We start from the raw sequence: 20018 nt of genomic DNA on the forward strand, positions 1-20018 counted from the left end.
CACAAAGGCACCGAATGCTCATTTCCCCTTGGTGTAAACAGGATAAAACCACTTAAAGGGCTTGATCTTTGAAGAGGGCAAAGACGAGGATGAAATACTGGATCCTCCTCTGCTATCAATGGGATTGCTGCTCTTCAGCTGACTTGTGCACTAATTCTGACCTAACACAATATTCCAGGGGCCTTCAAAATGCTTCTGTATTGTACTAACAAAAATACAGGAATTTCTATGCAAATACATTTCAAGACTCCACTTCAAATTGTCTTAGCCTCCAACAGCACTTACTTTTGGATGAAAAATAGGCAGATAGTCTCACCAGCCTGAAAAAAAAGCATGCAAACATGTTCCTACAGAACAGAACAATACACACAGGAACCACAAGCTGCTTCAACAGAGAGTTAAGAAACAGTAAAAAGAAGGAATTATTTATTATTCAGTTCTAAATGACCTCTGTTTCACTTCATGGAATTTAATTTACCTTTTAAGACAGATCAAAACTGCTTACAGAATTCTTCAAACAGCTTTTATGTTGTGCTTTGTTAACCATCTTAATTCATAGACCTCCAAGAGTCCCTTCCAATGCCTCCCATCTTATTTCAGCTATTTAAATCTTTTGGCTGCACTGGGATTCAGTATCACTGTATTCATCATCACAGAAAAAGACATATATAAATAATAAAATATATAGCTTAGAAAGTTTAAAGGCACTGTTATATCTTCTGTGGTTCACAATCTGACAAAAGTTCTTTGGAATCTTAGCAGCACTGTTATAGTTCAGTAGAACAGTACTGAAATGAGGAACTGTGGTGCTAGCCTAAACAGTCTGTTCTGTTGTGTTTGTGTACAGGAAAGCAAGCTCAAGAGGAAACCCCACAGGCACCACTTCTGCAAAGGCACAGTGAAAAGCCATGCTCACAGGAGAATCAGTGCAGCATGGAAGTGATCTTTTAGGGGTGGGGTTTGTGGCATAAAGTGGAGCTTAAAGGAGCAGTTTTGAGGTATATCTAACTGGAACTACAGGGTGACCAAAAACAATAGTAAGGAGGAATGGGAAGTTTTCACTTCCGTAAAATACTTTGCGGTGATTTCATTCATGAGGATTCCTTCTTTTCCTCCACTTCCAACAGGTCATCGAGGAATTCCACAACTTCACCCTAGAAAGGATTGAATTTAACAGAAACAAGTTAATCTGTACTGCAGAATCAGTGGGAAATGTGAACTGTTTTAATCAAAACACAGACTGTAGTATTAGGGGTCTCAATACTTCTAACACCCTTCACACAAAAGCTAGCACAATAAGCCTATCAAACACAAGCAAATGGCCCTTACAGGAGCAGCACAAAAACTTGCAGTGACATCAGAGCTTAAAAAGGACATGTTACACTCCTCAGCAAACCTTCTTATATGTTTCCAGGTATATAAATAGACAATAAAATCTCCAAACTCAGAAAGCAGAGGCATACACTTTTAAAGCAACTGTTAAGTTAGGAAATTGTTAAGTGGCCAGAAACATTTGAGGTATTTTAGAAAGCTTCAAAGCAGAAGTCTTTTGTAGAACTGTAACTTTGATTTTACATCTGTTTGCTCTTTTTATGTCTTCTGTTACATCCTTCAACACACAGCTCAATTTTCAACCACAGATCTTCACAAGCTATACATGCAGAAAAAATATGAAAAAACAGATACCAGAATGTTTTCCATACTGGAAACAAATATATTTGGTTCAGAACCAGAGTAGAAAATACTGTGTTTACAAGCTCTCCTCTGCTAATTGAGTACCAGCACAACATAACAACACACTTCTCTGTTTAAACTACTCCTAAGATCACAGGATGTTAGGGGTTGGAAGAGACCTCTGCAGATCATGGAGTCCAATCCCCTGTCAGAGCAGGACCACAGAATCTAGCACAGGTCACACAGGAACACATCCAAACAAGGTCTGATAGTCTCCAGAGAAGGAGATTCCACAATGTCCCTGGAGAGCCTGTTCCAGTGCTCTGGGACCCTCACAGTAAAGTTCTTCCTCATGTTGAGGTGGAACTTTCTGTGCTGTAGCTTTCATCCATTGCTCCTTCTCCTAAGGGCACAACTGAGCAAAGTTTGTCCCCTCCCTCTTGATACTCACCCCTCAGATATTCACAAACATTTATTAAATCCCCTCTCAGTCTTCTCTTCTCCAGACAACAATAATTATGTCATACACCAGTCAGGTGTTTTCCTGCAGTCTAGGCTGCAAGTCCATAGTACATTTCCAATCTTTCATTCTAATAACCACAAAGTCCTTTTAAACCATTTTACTCTGTTTTTCACAAACAACTTCTCCATCTTTCCTCTCTTGATATAAGTCTATGCTCTAAAGAGGCCTTAACATGTCATTTGGATTTTTTCTCCAGCAAATAATCACTTCCTGACAGAAAAGAAGTTCTGCTGGAAAAACTGATCTGCTCTTACTGCTTCTCATGTTTGTGCAGAAAAATTATTTGGCCATTAACTTGTTTATTTTTCAGGTACTTAAGTCCACAATGTGATCCTCTGTCGCATGCTTTTAGGTTGTGTTATCTGTTTTAATGTTAAAAAAACCCAACAACAAACAAAAGAGCTTAATTGTTCTTTAGGTGCATTTCAACTACTTCCTCAAGTATTTTTCCACTTCATTTCTCAATGACATGTTCTGAACCTTCCCATATACTACAGGAGACTGCAGTGCACCGCAGTGGTTACAACACATACACAGTGAATGTGCTTTCCTCTTAACATCTTAATACCTATAAAACATGAGTCAACCCAGTTCCAGAGCAACATCAAGTTGCTTGCACTGTACTGGAAACAGAAGCCTTCTAGTGGTTTGGTTTCTGAACTCTGCTCCTGCTCTTTGCTAGATGTGGAAGCTGAAGAAAATATGGGCAGGTAGGCATTTCAGGTCATGTCAGCACCTGCAACTTGGGGACATTCTGCCATGTAAGCCCAGCCGTGTTTGACCTTCCCATGGTAGGTGGTTTAAGTGGAAAGAGGCACAGCTTTGATGAAGATATACATCCAATGGTAAAGAAGTAAGCTGGGGAAGCAGAAAGCTTCTGGAGAGGCAGCCACAGGGTCAGTAGCTCCACTAAGGAATTATGCTTGAAAAAAGAAAAACCTCTTTTCCTTTTTTGAAATAAATGTATGTTGAACAGGGTCTATAACAATACCAATTAGCATCCAACTCTCTCTGAAACAACTGCCACCAGCTTTTCTCTGTGTAGCAGACATGTTGGGCTGAGGTCACAGGCAGGGCAGGACTTAGAGGTCTACAGCTGCAACTTGCCATTATGAGAGCACTTGAACATAAGCAAAATGTGAGTTCATTTAGCTGAAAATATGTTAGCAATTCCTGAACAGAAAAATAGGCTGAATTGAGATTATTATTTGCTATAAGTAGTCCATTGGGCCTTCATGCTTTGATGCTATTCCATAATGTTCTCTTACCACCAGTCACATTAGTTCAATACTTAGTCTCCTTTGCATGACAGTTAGGAAGGGAGCCTTTAAATTTCAGCTACTACACAAATGCACACACACATTATATACACATCAAAAGACCACGACGCCAAAAAAGGGGGTGAAAACTGCCAACAGTTTTTCACCTACTGATTAAATACTGAAAGAAAAAACACACTGGAGGATCATCCCAGCCAAATACTTGTGGTTCTTACATAATAAGAACTTAGAACAGCTAAATAGCTATTCCTGAAAAAAACAATTCCTCAAGAACATGGATTTTATGGGCCAGAAAGAGGTCTCATACAATCAGTGTAGTGCTGAAGGCATAGCCACACTAGCTAAGTATCTGGCTCCTAATGGCATTTCAGTTTGCTGTTAAACCTGTGCCACACTAGGAGATGTATTGATCACAGCCTTTATGCATGGCACATTTGAACAGAAATCAAAAAGCTCCACTGTCCATGGCTGAGATGACAACACTGTGTAATGTTCTTTTAACTGCACCGTGGAGAAGTGGAAGGTTATTTAATAATAATTAGTTTTAAGAAAAAGCAATTTGTAGCTACTTGGCGCTAATTTTCACATCTACTAAAGTCACCCCTACTGTGTTCAATGTTTGAACGAGAGTTTTTCATTTCTTTGTGGAAAAACATGAATAAAAGAACAGTACTTTTTGTAGTGACATATGCAAAAATCATTACTGCATGTTCCAGCTTCTGCAATTACTGCAGTGTATTATTGGAAGAAGTCACATGTTCTCACTCACTTTGCTAATGGGATTTAAAAAGACACATGGATTATTTGGGAAAAGGGAGCACTGAGAAGTCTGAATAAAGTGAGGTTCTCCACTTGGCAATAATGACGTCTTTACATAGGTAGAGATCCTTTTGTCATATCACAGAATTGTCTGGGTTGGAAAGGACTTCCAAAGATCATCTAGTTATAGAATCATAAAATCAACCAGGTTGGAAGAGACCTCTAAGATCATCCAGTCCAACCTAGCACCCAGCCCTATCCAATCAACTAGACCATGGCACTAAGTGCCTCAGCCAGGCTTTGCTTGAACACCTCCAGGCTCGTTGACTCCACCACCTCCCTGGGCAGCCCATTCCAATGCCAATCACTCTCTCTGCCAGGAACTTCCTCCTAACATTCAGCCTAGACCTCTCCTGGCACAACTTGAGACTCTGTCTCCTTGTTCTGCTGCTGGCTGCCTGGCAGAAGAGCCCAACCCCACCTAGCTACAGTCTCCCTTCAGGTAGTTGTAGACAGCAATGAGCTCTGCCCTGAGCCTCCTCTGCTGCAGGCTGCACACCCCCAGCTCCCTCAGCCTCTCCTCACAGGGCTGTGCTCCAGGTCCCGCCCCAGCTTTGTCGCCCTCTTGTGGACACCTTTCAGTACTGCAACATCTCTCTTGGATTGAGGAGCCCAGAACTGGACACAGTACTCAAGGTGTGGCCTGAGCAGTGCTGAGTACATGAGAAGAATAACCTCCCTTGTCCTACTGGCCACACTCTTCCTGATCCAGGCCAGGATGCCATTGGCACTCCTGGCCACCTGGGCACCCTGATGGCTCATGTTCAGCCTACTATCTACCAGTAGCCCCAAGTCCCTTCCTTCCTGGCTGCTCTCCAGACACTCTGTCCCTAGCCTGTAGTCCAACCCCCTCTGCAGGGGCATCCTCAACTAGATCAGGTTGCTTCACTCAAGAAAAGAGAATGGTATATTTTCTTCTAGAGATTTTATGAGGTAGTTAGTCAGCAAGTAACTTCACAGACAGCAACCATGGACCATATAAACTCACAAAAGGTGTTGCCTGTGGCCCAAGAAGCACATAGTTAAAATGAACAGTGCACTGAAAAGATAGCTTGCCTCCATCCTTAACAATTTTTCATAAAGGTTTTACTCCAACACCTTATCTGGGTTTGTCATCAATTTTCAGCTTTCCTATGGAATAAACTTTCCTATCTGTTGCCAGAAGAAATAGTAAAAAAACATAAAATTGAATTCCACTTACACTACCAGGTCCTGCCCATGTAGCAGAAACTGCAAGGTTGCGATTTTACCTTTGTGCTATTCCTGCTCTGACTCCCTGGAAGGCTCCTGCAGCCAGACAAAGACCAGTTCTGGTAGTCAGGGATTTATGTGTTCACTACCAAAAGCCAGAGCCAAACTAGAAGTGTGGACAGCCTCCAACCCTCCTAGGTTCTTCAGCTCCAGTAAGGGAGGGCACAGAAACCCTTTAGCTTTCCCCTGGATATGGTGACTTTCCTTATATGATGAGACTGTGGGGTAGGGGAATCCATGGCACAACCAGGCTCAGGAGCTTTGGTTGTTCACCCCAAACATATAACCCAGTGTAATGAGGCTTCCTTGTCACTTCCCCAACAGCTTAATGGACATTTCCTCAGCACTTCCCTCCTGCAGATTGCTAGGTCATTTATAACGGGCTACAGAAAAGAGTGCCAGCAAATGCCTGTTTGCTCTCTACACACTGCTTGAGGCTGGAAATAATTTCTAGAATCCTTTCTTGTAACAACCTATGGTTAAAGTCTCACAATGGACAGCTTCTCCCCAATTACTCAGCCCTGTGTTGAGCAGATATGAAAGGATGAAAAAAAAAAAAAAAATTAAGTTTATGTCTATCATAAGCAAATATTATGGGCAAAGCCCAAACCAACAAGGGAATATAAAGAAATGCTCAGGTATTTCACACTCTGATGAAAATCCATACAGACTAGTCCTCCTCCTAAGCTTAACTTCATAATAATAAGCTTAATGAACTGTCTTTCACAGAGTTTTATCATCATGGCAAGTCTTCCAGAAGTTTGGTAACCTTGTAATGGAATTTTATGTATAGAGTTGTTTTCAGGTGAGTAACATACTGAATGCAGCACAGACACAGCTCTCCTCTATAAAATACTACCTCTCCCAGTTTGCTGGAAGACATAAACAGGGCAGAGGTGATTTCATTTTTTAACATAAACCACCTTTCTCTTTTCTGACTACAAAAGACTTCAGCAGCGCTCATCATAAGTACTGTGCCCCCATGCCGTAACTGAGCATAGCTTCTTTGACAATGCCAGTAATGAACTATTCCATCATCTGAAGATTTTTTAAACCTTTAGATGAAACCTCCTGAAAACAAAGCAAAAGGCAATCCAAAACCTCTGTGATTTATTCTTTAATATCAGATGCCCTTTCAACAACCAAAGTACTTTTCTTTCAGAAGAACAAAATCCACTTTACACATTTCCAGTTCAATAGCAGTCATTATATGTTATTTGGCCATGAATTCCAACCACTTAAGAAGCAGGACTGACTGACCAAAACATTACTGTGCAGAAAAATATGACAGATAAAAGGATTTTTTTTTTTCTGGACAAAGATTACAATTTAGGTGGTTGTTTCTGGAAGAAAAAAAAAATATAAGTACCTTTCAGTCTAACAGAAACAACATTTAAGAAAAAAATTCAGCCACTAAACCTGAAAAAAAGATTGAGTTTAAATATAATTATACATATATGTATGTATAAATATATATGTGAGTATTTATATGTAGGTAAGGCACAACCAAAAGTTAATGCAGTTGAAAAAAACTGAGATAACAGAAAACAGGAGGTCTAGGCTGGATATTAGGAGGAAGTTCTTGCCAGAGAAAGTGATTGGCATTGGAATGGGCTGCCCAGGGAGGTGGTGGAGTCAACGAGCCTGGAGGTGTTCAAGCAAAGCCTGGCTGAGGCACTTAGTGCCACGGTCTAGTTGGTTGGATAGGCTGGACCGGATGATCCTTGAGGTCTTTTCCAGCCTGGTTAATTCTGTGATTCTCTCTATATAAAATACATATATATATATATATACACACACACTACTACTCTGCCCCCTGGTGTTATAGCTTGCAAAGTGGATTTTCTGCTTTTGTGGCCTCAATTCATGACATTTATGACTCTTCTGTTGATCCTGACCATATTCTTTTAAATAGTATGTGATGGGCTTTGGGTTTGTTTCTTATATTCCATTTGCAGAAGAAAAGTTTATCACAAATGACATGAAAATTTGGCTACAGCATTTTTCCACATTAGCTAAATCCTGGAATTTCACCTGTGTATCATCTTCACTTCAACGTGACTGCTACTTTGTTTTACCATGATTTTCCTGCTAAATAACTCACCTCATCATCATCCATCAGGTGCTCCTTTGCAAACTCATACATTTCCAACTGGAGTGTGGTTATGTTGTGGTACCGAACTGCCTCCTATAAGAAAGCCCCACAGTTTCTGTGTTACTTTAGGGTAGCAAGACATGGGGATGCCATCACATGCCACCTGAAATCACTCCAGTGAAGTCAGACCCAGACGCAGTAGAAGGTAGATCCCAGGGTGGGTTATAACGTTTGAGATGGGAACCAGCAGTACAGAAAGCAGCACATCCAGTGTCCTCTGCAGCTCTCTCTCCGCACAGGCTGCACCGGTGTGCGAAGAACAAAGCTCTCGTCTCTTTCTCATGTTTCAAAGAGCTGGCGAGCCTGAGGCCAGCGCTCAGCAGCAGCCTGTGCCTGCATTCCAGCGGGCTCTGGACAGAAGTCTGTCTGCCTGAGCGCCGGCAGGCAGCTCTGGGAAACGAGACACCCAACTCCTGACCTACAGTGACTCACCACCCCAGCCTGCGCCGGGGCTAGGCAAGCTCTGCAGGGTCACCCGCCTGTCCCTCCGCACTTCCCTGCCTGGTTGCCTTCAGAGCACAGCTCAGCTCAGTCACCTACTCTCCTCTTTGTGAATACCAGCACTGATCTGCTCTGATTAGCCTTTTTAACTCTTTTGGTGAGGAAAACTGGAGGCTTTTTCGCAAGAACATTTAAAGCAGGGGCCCTCAAACTACGGCCCCCCAGGGTCGTCAGTGCGTCCCGCCGGTATCCGCAGAGCCTCCCCGCCCGCCCTGCGCCGGGGTTTGGGCGGGAAACCGAGCAGCCGCTGCCTGCCCCTTGATCCGCTCGCCGGCCTCCGCAGCCCCCCGAGCACCCAACGGGACCGGGCTGGAACCAAACTACAGTGTCTGAAGGACAGGGAAGCTGCCTCCTGTTTAAAAACTGTGAGGACCCCTGATCTAAAGCTTAATGCCAGAGCCCAGTGCTGCTGTCACCCCATCACGACATTGTGAACGCAAACCAGAAGCATTACGGCTTTCGTGGCAAGCAGTTAGGACAGCAAGCACCTTCTGCTCATAGTTACATGGGATCAAAGCACATGAAAATATATCTGTATGTGTTTAATGTTATATATTTAAAAACTAAGCTATCATTACAAGACCTTGTCAATAGTCCCTCCCCAGCCTTCCTGTAGGCCCCTTCAGATACTACTGAAAGGCCACTCCAAGGTTTCTTTGAAGCCTTCTCTTGCCCAGGCTGAGGAGCCCCAGCTCTTGTAGCCTGTCCTTAGAGCAGAGCTGCTCCAGCCTTCTGATCATCTTCGAGGCCCTCCTCTGGACTCATTCTAGCAGTTCCACGTCCTTCCTCTGCTGGAGGCTCCAGAACTGCACACAGTTCACAGTGCTCCTGACCTCCAACTCACAGTTTCATGTTAATACCTCAGTTTGTCTAGAAGGCTTTTTAATTGATTCACTTACCGATCTGGGCTGGAAATCCTCTTCTGTAAGTCCCCATTTGTCCTTGTGGTACTGATAATAGACCATGTTCTGCTTCATTACTTCATCATTCTGGTCAAACAGAAGGTAACTAGCAGCACAAGACGCCGCGTTCTTCATGTCATTCACTAACGAATAAACACAAACACACCAAAAACAAACACATAAGGCAAATGAACAAACTCCTACTACTATCATCTGAGCTCTGAAAAAAATCAGAAGGAAACAGACCCCATCTTCAGCTGCAGAGAGAAAGAAAAGAAACAGCTTCCCAGGCAGAATATGTTGGGAGTTTGTTCTAAACCAAGTAAGGCTGTAAGTGACTTTTCTCTGATGGTTTTCTAAGCAAATCCTACCCTAATGTTCCTTCCAGGTATCCCAGTGTCAATGAGGTATCAGCCCACCCTTTGTTAATGTTCACTGGGGCATCTGCTTAAGAAAGAAAAAAGTTATCTATGTATTGTAGTGATTCATGGTTTATTGGAATATTCTAACACGAGAAATTGGTACTTTCCTGAAAGTTCAGTGCAGAATCTAAGAGAATTAGAGCACTGGATGTAAAAGAGTAATGATGATCAACTCTGTATCATTCATTGGAAGTACAAAACCAAAGTTTAAACAATTCATGCTTCTTAACTCTTGGGCACTGTTTGCTTCTCCTTTGCTCCTAACTCCTACACTAACATTTACCAGTTAACATGTAAGCCTCGCTGGTTTTATGTCTGGGGAAGAGAGAGGGTAGTGTTGGCCCCTTCTGGGCTTTCTTTCTCTGCAGGGGCAAGATTGGATTTCTCTATAATTTCTAAATTGTATATAATTGTAAATACAGGTAAATATGTTCTCTATATATGCTTGTAAATTTAGCTTTGCTGTAAATATAGCTTTATCTTACTTCTAAGCTGACTGAACTGGTCTGGTAAATCTTAATTAGTGGGGGAAGTTCCTAACCAACCACACACATATATATACATGCACACACATAAATCCTTGGGGTTTTTTGTACTAGAATTGACAAAAGAGGGAAGAATCAGTGTGCAAAACATAGTCACACAGCAGCTAAAGACATTGATGGCTTGATGCTACATGGCTGGATGTGTCTTTCCTTCGACATAGCAGGTATAGCTCTAAGGGCTACCTGTGTTTGTTGGAGCTGAACTCCAAGAAACCACAAAAATTACTGGCTGATTTACCTGTCAAATATATAAACACAGAACACCAGAACACTACCATTGCTGTTAAGTGGTTGTGATGGTTTGGGTGTTACATGCCCTCCCCCCCAGCTCTTATGAAATCACCCAGTCTAGACTCAGCTGAGCTGGAAATTAAGTAATCAAGCTTTATATTTACAGCTTAGCACAATATACAAGCAGATCGTTACAATATATATATATAGCTATATGTAGAAATATACAAGTTAAAAAGTAATACAGAAACCCAACAGCCCTCCCAGAAACCCAAGTCTCTAGGAGGGGCTCCCAACCACCCTTCTACCCCTCTACCTAATGCCAGACTTTGCCTTACATGCAAGGTGAGTTTGGAGGATCGGCCAGGGGGGGTTAGAAAACAGAAGGATTAGTTACACAGACAGCAGGTTAGGGAGAAAAGTACAGGCACCAGCTGCACTCAGAGAGCAACTGTGTTATGTATGTTTGTGTCTTTGTTTTTACACATCTCAGAAAGCCTATGAGTGAAGTAGACATCACCACTGTTTCCTTTTCACAGCCTAGCATCTAGTTTGTCTCACTAAAATTCCCCAGCTAGGCCTTTCTTTCTTCTGAACCCATTCGGTGCCACAGGCCCATTCTAACAGGATTGTAAGAATCCATTAGGAGAAAGCAAATGGTATGAAACACTCTGTAGGTTTGTCTGTGGGAGAAATTCTGAGCAGTAAACTCAAAATTGAGCGTTTATTAAAAAGAATAAGTGGCGTTAAGTGTACTGCCTTGAAGTCACAATCTTTCTGCTGAGTTAGAAAGTTAAGAAAAAAAAACTGTTAGACTCATGCATTTAGCTGTTTAACAACCACCTGGGCCTGACAGCTTGACCACCATGGCTTTTTGGCACAAACCATCATTTCTTGTACACAGGTGTAAAAAATGCCTGAGTCACTGCACTGTGCTGATATATAAGAAGTGGCTGATACGGCTTGCCCTACCACATGTATTACGAGCTATTTCAAAAAGGCAGATGAATTGGTGCATCATTTAAACATCTAAAAGACCTATGATGAATGTTTGTTACTCATATGAACTCTAAAAAGTCACAACAATGCATAAACCAGAACAGAATGGCTTGCTCTGGACAAAATCCAACCCTTATGGGACTTATGCTCAGCAATTTGCTTTGTCCTGGACAAAACACATGAGCATGGACTCTTTGTACTATGTTTATCTCCCATGTTTGTTAAGGACAATTATACAGAGAAAGAAAGATGCCAGGCAGCTCACACTTTCTGCCCCAGAACAAGTTGAAATGTTCTGGAGGCCACTATTTTGCATTCCAAAGCATTATAACTAGAGGGAAAAGATTATGAATGGAAAGTGTCCCACATCATCCCACTGGTATTTAAGCATATTAAATATCTACTTACATTTATAATAAGCAAACTGCAAGTAATGGTACATGGTGGCCACAAACTTCTCAACGACAAAGCCTCCTATAATAGGTGTCAGATTACTCTCACACTGCACTTTGCATGCAAGGACTTCGATATAATGATCTAGAAGGAAGAAAAGAACAACACAGGATACGGACAATGCATAGTGAATTGTTGTAACCTCTTCCATTAGTTGCCCATTAAAATCTGGCCTTATAAAGCTCTCCTGGGTCCTCTGCATCTGGATCGTGCTGCCTAGGAGGACTGAGCATCTACAACTCCATCTGAAATTCCTAGCAAGCACTGGTAGTCAGCCTTGGTCCTGCTTTTGGGTGGAGCCAATCCCAGGCACAAATCTAGGGTGGAGAGTAGCTCTGAAAAAAGAGCCTTGGGTGTATTGACTGATGAGAAGCTCCACATGAGCAGGCAGAGCACTCACGCAGCCCAGAAGGCAAATCGTATCCTTGACTGCATTAAGAGGAGTGTGGCCAGCAGAGTAAGAGAGGTGACTCACCCCCTTTACTCCACTCTTATTCTGCCCAAATATTGCATCCAGTTCTGGTGTCTCCATCATAAGAAGGACACAGAGCTGCTAGAGCAAGCCCAGAGGAAGGCCACAAAGCTGATCCAAGGGCTGCAACAGTTCTGCTATGAGGACAGGCTGAGGGAGCTGGGGATGTCCAGCCTAGAGAAGAAAAGACTCTGGGGGGACCTTAGAGCTGCCTTCCAATACCTGAAGGGATCCTACGGGAAGGCTGGAGAAGGACCTTTTATAAGGTTGCCTAGCAATAGGACAAAGGGAAATGGTTTGAAGCTGAGGAAGAGTAGGTTTAGACTGGATCTTAGGAAGAAGTTATTCAGTATGAGGATGGAGAGACACTGGAATAAGCTGCCCACAGAGGTTGAGGTTGCTTCCTCCCTGGGGGTGTTGAAGGCCAGGCTGGATGAGGCCTTGATCAGCTGAGGCTGGTTGAGAGGCATCCCTGCCCATGACAGGGAGGCCAGAGTAGATGATCTCTAAGGTCCCTTTCAGCCTAAGCCATTCTGTGATTCTATGCACCAGCAGTCTGGACTTGAAATGTATCCAATTGCAGAGAAATAAGACAGTTAGGTTTCACTGACACCTACAGGCAGTCTGTGGTGGTAAACTTTCTACAGACTTATTTCCTAACTGTGAACTCTATTCTCCATGTATTTGTTTTGAGAACCTTTACAATTTCATTAAATTATTGCATGAAGAAGGTCCACATGCTGCTGACTACAACTGTGTCACAGAAACATACGGCAGGTGACTGCCAAACAAACCTCCAAAGATGCCTGCATTTTGTGCCTGCACTTTGAAGGCTCTGAAACCGAAAACAGACATGAATGTGCTTCTCACTAGAGAACAGCTTTCATCCAGAAATGTTTAAGTTCACAAGCTTACTTGGTCTATGAAAGCTAGGGGATGGAAGTAGTGGCAGGTTACACTGCGCCTCAAAGGCAGACAAATCGATACTGAAACAATGGTCAAGAGACATGTCTGGATGGAGCAGCTGTCATCACTTACACATCAATGTTATTCTGACACACACTGAATATCTACATTGACATAGAACTCCCTGTTCTGATTTCCTGACAGTGCTCATTTCTGTGACTGGGATTTAAGAAAAAAAAAAAAGGGGTGGGAGGGAATGAGAATTCAAGCAGTTTTTAGTCAATCTAATCACAGAATCAATCAGGTTGGAAAAGACCTCCAAGATCATCCAGTTCAGCCTATCACTCAGCTCTATCCAACCAACTAGATCATGGCACTAACTGCCCCACCCAGGCTTTTCTTCAACACCTCCAAGGACAGTGACTCCATCACCTCCCTGGGCAGTTCATTCCAAAGCCAAATCACTCCCTCTGGGAAGAACTTCCTCCTAATATCAAGCCTAGACCTCCCCTGGCACAACTTCACACTGTGTCCCCTTGTTCTGTTGCTGTTGCCTGGCAGAAGACACCAACCCCACCTGGCTGCAGCCTCCCTTCAGGTAGTTGTAGGCAGCAATGAGGTCTGCCCTGAGCCTCCTCTTCTGCAGGCTGCACACCCCCAGCTCCCTCAGCCTCCCCTTACAGGGCTGTGCTCCAGGCCCCTCACCAGCTTTGTTGCCCTTCTCTGGATACATTCCAGTGCCGTAACATCTCTTTTGAATTGAGGGGCCCAGAACTGGACACAGTACTCAAGGTGTGGCCTGACCACATATATATACTTATCTTGGCCCAAATTGAGCAGGGTCACCATGTGCATTTCACATTGCAAAGTGATGAACAGAACTTTGGCAGCCAATCCCATGAGTAAACTGAAAAGTGTTTTCATAGAGTCATAAAATCACAGAATGGTCCAGGCTGAAAGGGACCTCCAAAGGGCACCTAGTCCAACCCCTGCTACAGGCAGCAGGGACATCCTCAACTAGATCAGGTTGCCCAGAGCCCCGTTGAGCCTCACCTCGGATATTTCCAAGGATGGGGCCCCAACCCTCAAACCACCTCCTTGGGCGAAGTGTTTCAGTGTTCCACCACCCTGATAGTAAAGAACCTGTTCCTAACATCCAATTTAAATCTGCTCTTCTCTAGTTGGAAGCCATTGCCCCTCATCCTGTCACTGCAGGCCTTTGCAAACAGTCTCTCCATCATTCATGAAGGCCCCTTTAGTTACTGGAAGGCTGCTATTAGGTTTCCCCAGAGCCTACTCTTCCTCAAGCTGAAGAACCCCAGCTGCCTTAGCTTGTCTTCGTAGCAGAGGTGTTCTAACCCCCTCATCCTTTTCGTGGCCTTCCTCTGTACCCACTCCATTAGATCCATGTCCTGCCTATGCTGAGGCCTCCAGACATCTTTCCTGACCGTTTCCTAACCACTCACCTGCAATGGAGAGGTAGAAGTCTTTAAAATCTGTGATCTCTCGGGAGCCTTCGCAGGTCGCTGTACAGTCATCGTAGGCTTTGAAGAAATCAGGAAGAGCCAGTTCCATGTCCGAGATGGACGTTCTCCAGTTGTCACCATTGTATGCTCTCACAGCCCTGACAAAGAGATTCTGAACAATTGCTGGGAATGAGAACCAACAGGAGGTGATCTGTGGAAAGCTGTGTGTAAAATCACATACAGTAAATGATGTCTCTGCATGTAAGCTGTCACCCAGTTAATGTGAAGACAACAAATCCAGATGACGAGTGGATTATACCAGATATTTCCTAGAGAGTAAAGACTCCCTTTCACATCAACAGAGAAGCCTGCTGGACAGAGTGAATCCAGCATATGTTTTGATAGACATTTTAAACAGGGACTCAACACCAAATGTAGAGGTTATTTTAAGCTGTGCTGTTGCAGCACTCATGCATTTGAGTAACTATGCACCTGCTTAGCTCCATTAGTGATCTCTATGTAGTAGCTTTCTGGTATGCCACTGTCTGATTTACTGTGACTCATTAATGGAACAGTGAAAAGTATGAGAGGGGAGAAATAGTGAATGCATCAAGGAGGCAGAAAAGACTGCAAGGAGACTAAGAATCAAGAACATACAAGCAAATGAGACCTTCAGGCAATAAGAGAATAAACACTAGGAATAAAAAACATACCTCATAAGGCTTTGTCTCCAAGTCTTTAATATGCTCCTCAGCATCTGGTATGCTCTTATAGTAGGCCATATTTCTTTGCATCATTTCATCCTCTGGATGCTTCAGAAGAAACGTGTGAGCTGCTGCAATAGCTTTTGGAAGATTATTAGACTAAACAGAGACAGGGAAAGGAGGAAGGAAGAGGAAAATGGTGAATTGGAAAAAAACAGTTCAAAGTTTCCCTGCTTTTGTCAATGCATTTTCCTGCAGTCACTATATCCCCAAATTTACTTCTACTAAAACTACAGCCTGAGTAGATGTAACAGTGTAGTAAAACTGATGTAATCCTCATTTTTTACTGCATCACCAAAAGCAATCTTTTTTTAGCACATTTTGAAAGTTCATTATTTGTGCAGAAAGCAAACCACAAAGATGACTTTCTCACCCTTCTCCCGTTCATAAAGCTGACAAGGCACAAGATTATACTGTTGCTGCTGCGTGAAATTCATCTCACTGACATTAGTGATGCTAATCTACGGCTGCTAGGCAGAAGTCATCATTTACCATCTTTACATGGTGCTTATGTCACTTATTTACCTAGTAGCACAGAAGACAACATTACATCAATTTATCTTCCTGATGGCAATACCACATCAGAGCAGGGGCTTGCTCAATAGTTGTGTTCCAATACACTCTGTGATTTTCTGTACCCATTTTTAAACTAGCTTAAAACCCCACTAGAGATACTTTTAGACTTCAGCGTTGCCTATTTCCAATTGCATGTGCCAAAGAGGTGTGTACAGCATCTGTGTGCATGCATTTCTGATTTGTATTTCATAAAGATACACAACTATATAGCACATATGCATGTGTCTAGGAAAAGAGAGAAATTAAGTCTTCAGTATTTGTGAAATCACAGAATGGTGGCTTAGGTTGGAAGGGATCTCAGAGATCATCTACTGGAACCGCTTGCCATGGGCAGGGACGTCTCTCAAATACACTTGGTTGCCTAAGACTTCATCCAATCCAGCCTTAAACATTACCAGGGAGCGGGCATGCGTAACCACTTTGGGCAACCTATTCCACCCTCCTACTGAAGAATTTTTCCCTAAGATCCAGTCTAAACCTGCTCTCCCTCAGCTTAAAACTGTTCTCTCTAGTCATGTCAGTAGATGCCCTTATGAAAAGCCTCTCTCCAGCCTTCCTGTAGGCTCCTTTCAGCTACTGGAGTACAGCTCTAAGGTTCCCTCAGTCCTCTCTGCTCCAGGCTGAGCCACCCCTGTTCAGCACACTGACGTGCAGGCAGCCTAGAGCTCCACCTCACACCACTTCCACAGCTTATGGAAGTGTACATACAGAACTCTGGGCAAGAATCACAAGCACATATCCACACACGCTCTTCTGTCTGCATCCATCAAAGGTGCCCTTTCATTGCAGAAAGAAACCTGAGAGAGAGAAACCAAAGAAATACTTCAATCCCAACAAGAGGAGCTCTCCTTGCTGCCCTGCTGCTCTGAAGTGTCCCAGCACTGGAACTCTGCCAGCTGCTTTTCCTGGCTATCCCAAAACTATGCACTTCCAGTCAGCCCAGACAACGCTAAACACGGAAGAAAATCTCATCTGCACTTTCGTCAAACGCCTGGCTTCTTTTGTGCTTTCATACTTTAAGCCTTTCTGCTGGTAGGCTGACAGGCCTCTCATTTTTTACTTAGTCTGTAATTCATTCTTGGTTTCAATTTTCATCACTTAAAACTTTTTTTTTTTTTTGGGTGGAAACGCATTCCTGAGCCAAATCGGTGGCTAGGAGAAAGCTCCCTCCAGAGGAGCAAGCACAGCAAATGTCTACTTCCAGCAGCTACAACGTGGCAGAATTTCACTGTGGAACCGACCTGAATAAACACATGAGCACTCTGAAAAATTACAGAAAGTGTTTTCCTCTGTCTTCTTCCTACATTCTCAATGTTGTTGAGGGGAGAAGTGGGTATTGGGAGGGGTGAGGGCGAAAGAGACATTTCTTTTCTTCAGAAAACTGGCAGCCAGGAAAAAGTTCTTTGCACATAGCACTTTGTAGCTCTAGAAGGTCCATTCAAAACTCAAGTGAATAGGAAGGGCTCAGAGATGGACTTTAGTAAGAAAGAAAATACAAACAACTGACATTAAAAGTGTCAGTTCTGTTCCATGTGTGCAAAAGTATAAAGTTAAGCAACAAGTTCAGCTTGTTTTCTCCCCTCTCAGATGTCTCATTTAGTTGAAATGCAAGTAATTGCTGTACATGAAGGGATGGCATGAGAGAGGGATCCTGATTCAAGAGAACAGAAAATGAAGATGAGAAGGAGGGACAGAAGGATGGGACAGATCCTGGACAGAAGGATGAAAATAAGCTAGAAACCCAGAACAGAATCCATTAAAAGAGGTATGTTTTCCAGTGTTGGTTGGCCCAAGAGTAAATACTAAACAGCATTACTGGACCAGCATAAAGTGTTACACTTTAGCTGACAGTTTTCACATGATTTCTTTCTGACGCTGTAAGAAAACCAGAGTTCTGCAGGCATCAGGCTACCTGCGAGTCACAGGTCACAGCCTGGGAGCTGCTGTACTTGGAAGGAACTAGACCAGAAGAGAGCAAACAAGAGGGACACACTGAGGGAGAAGATGCAGCAAACAGCACTTGCAACAGCAGAGCAGTGACAACATAGATCTGAAAAAGGTTTCAATGAAGTTTAGAAGTAAGTAAGGTGGATGGAAAGATGAGATCGACAGGGGTAGAAATGACACAACTACAGGACAAGGAGGTAAGGTCTAATGGTTAGGGGTCTGGGAAGAACTGCAGAGGCTAATCTATGAGATGTGCTGGATGAGGTATGTAAAAAGTGTGGAAGGGCAACTAGGACTGAATTACGTGGGCAAGCTGCAGGGGAGAAAAGGTACACACTGGTCCCACTATGGGTTACACAAAGTGGGTGGGAAGAAGGGAATGAAAGACCCGTCAAGAGTGAAAATTATGAAGTGAAGAGTCAGCAGCCTGGAAAGCCTGACCACAGAGTAGAGAAAGCAGGTGGGGCAGACACCAGCTGGTGGCTAAAGTAGTGTGGATGAGGTGATGGAAAATGAGGCTACATCCCAGAGTAACCTGTTAAGAGAGGCAGGCAAGAGATCAGCACAACAGAAGCCTTTTTCAGCAATGGGGCCCTGCATTCACTGAAGCTGTGCAGGGACACTGACCCATCCCAGCATGACACTGACAAGCATGATGGACTTGGCTTGGCTGGAGGACGAACCAGCACCAAGTAAGGGCAGCAGAGGGTGGCAAGGAGCAGAGAGACAGGCCAGGGCTGAGACATTAAACGGGGAGGAAGCGAAGCAGGAGGACAGGTTGAGAAGGGCCAAAGGATGAGCAGGTCAAGAGAGAAGATGGAGAGTGCCTGGAGGGTGAGAGAGCAGAGAAGCCAAGAGATGACGGGACGGGAAAGGAAGGGGCGTAGGCAGGATGGTTCTATAAGACCAAAGGGACAGATGGGTCAGTAAGACATGAGGGATGAATGGGCCAAGAAACAAGAGGAAGGATGGCTCGCGCCGCACCGCACCTTGAAGTAGGCAAACTGCAGATACTTGTAGGGCTCCCGATGCTGGAATTCCTGGAGCAGGTCTCGGCCGGGCTGGGCCTGGCGGAAAGCGGGCAGCCCCTGCTTGCAGCGCCGCAGGCACTGGGCCCGCCGCAGCACTCCGGCCAGGAGGCGCAACTCGGCCAGCTCTCCGCCGGCAGTGGGGGCGGCGGCAGCGGCGGGGGGCTGCCCGGCGGAGCTGCAGTTGCGGTGACAGAATGCCTCGCTGTCCCGCAGCAGTCGGTAGAGCCGCATGCTGACCTCCAGATAATTGACGCTCTCGAGCCAGTTTTCGGTGCTGTACTGGTCCAGGCCGTAGCGGTATGCGGACTCGAGGGGCATGAGCTCGTCCCGCGGGAAGCTGCGGAAGCTGTAGCGCTCGTACTGCGCCCCCGCGGCAGCCAGCACCGCCGCCAGCACCAGCCACATGCCGGACATCACGTCGCCGCCGCAAAAAGACGAGAGCACCGGGGCCGGGGGCGGGCTCAGATCGCGGGGCGGGCGAAGTCGGTGCGGTTCCGCCCCGGGAAGGGTTGCGGGGCGGGAGGGGAAAGTCAGTCGCTAGAGACGAGCGGCCCGAGCTGGGCCAAAAGGGTTAAGGGCAGCACTGAAAGGTCACTTGGTGAAGCCCTCTGGCAAGCTCCCCTGTTTTCCCTCCACTGGCCCTCCACGTTCGGGTTGCTTGGGACTTTTTGGTGCGCCGCCGGAACTTCAAATCAGGATTCCTCGGTGTCCTCTGTGAAGCTGCAGCAGTCCCTGCAGCTGGTTCAGCTGAAGTCTGTCATACGCTGGGAAAGAAGGACAAGTAGATCTGCGTTTAGCTAACAAAGGCTTCTGGTGGACCAGCAACCCAAGAACAGCTCAGGGTGGCGCAGTGCAGATGAAGGGGGAAGAGCAGCGACGCTTTTTTCCATTTAAATCCCTGCGTGAACAGCTCCACATGCAGGACTCGCCAAAGACATAAGAGGAGCAACAGTCCGTGTGCCTCTTTAATTTATAGGAAAACGGTGGGCGGTGCTGGGGAGGCGCGGAAAGACACGCGATAGCTCGGTAATCTGCTCGCTTGGGCTGCAGCGCTGGTCCGTGCGAGTAGCTGCTCGGTGCGAGCGAGTGATGAGGAAGAGA

The 20018-nt window shown here is 44.6% G+C and overlaps 1 protein-coding gene across 2 annotated transcripts; it reads right to left on the reverse strand.

Moving 5' to 3' along the window:
- Nucleotides 1–398: 398 nt before the first annotated feature.
- On the reverse strand, nt 399–19842 carry CRTAP (cartilage associated protein). Of its 2 annotated transcripts, none has more exons than XM_064169758.1 (7): nt 18876–19840; nt 15313–15462; nt 14600–14771; nt 11711–11839; nt 9103–9248; nt 7652–7735; nt 399–1154 (listed from the first exon to the last, which is right to left on the reverse strand). In XM_064169758.1, exons 1-7 carry the CDS (start codon nt 19329–19331, stop codon nt 1092–1094), a joined length of 1200 nt encoding a protein of 399 aa, XP_064025828.1. In that variant the 5' UTR covers nt 19332–19840; the 3' UTR covers nt 399–1091. The 2 variants fall into 2 exon arrangements, with proteins under 2 accessions (XP_064025828.1, XP_064025829.1); XM_064169759.1 differs by lacking the exon at nt 399–1154 and adding an exon at nt 6633–6890 and having other exon boundaries at nt 18876–19842.
- Between the last annotated feature and the right edge of the window lie 176 nt (nt 19843–20018).

This window comes from Pogoniulus pusillus, chromosome 32 (assembly GCF_015220805.1).
Source record: "Pogoniulus pusillus isolate bPogPus1 chromosome 32, bPogPus1.pri, whole genome shotgun sequence".
In the NCBI taxonomy this organism is placed as follows: Eukaryota; Metazoa; Chordata; class Aves; order Piciformes; family Lybiidae; genus Pogoniulus; species Pogoniulus pusillus.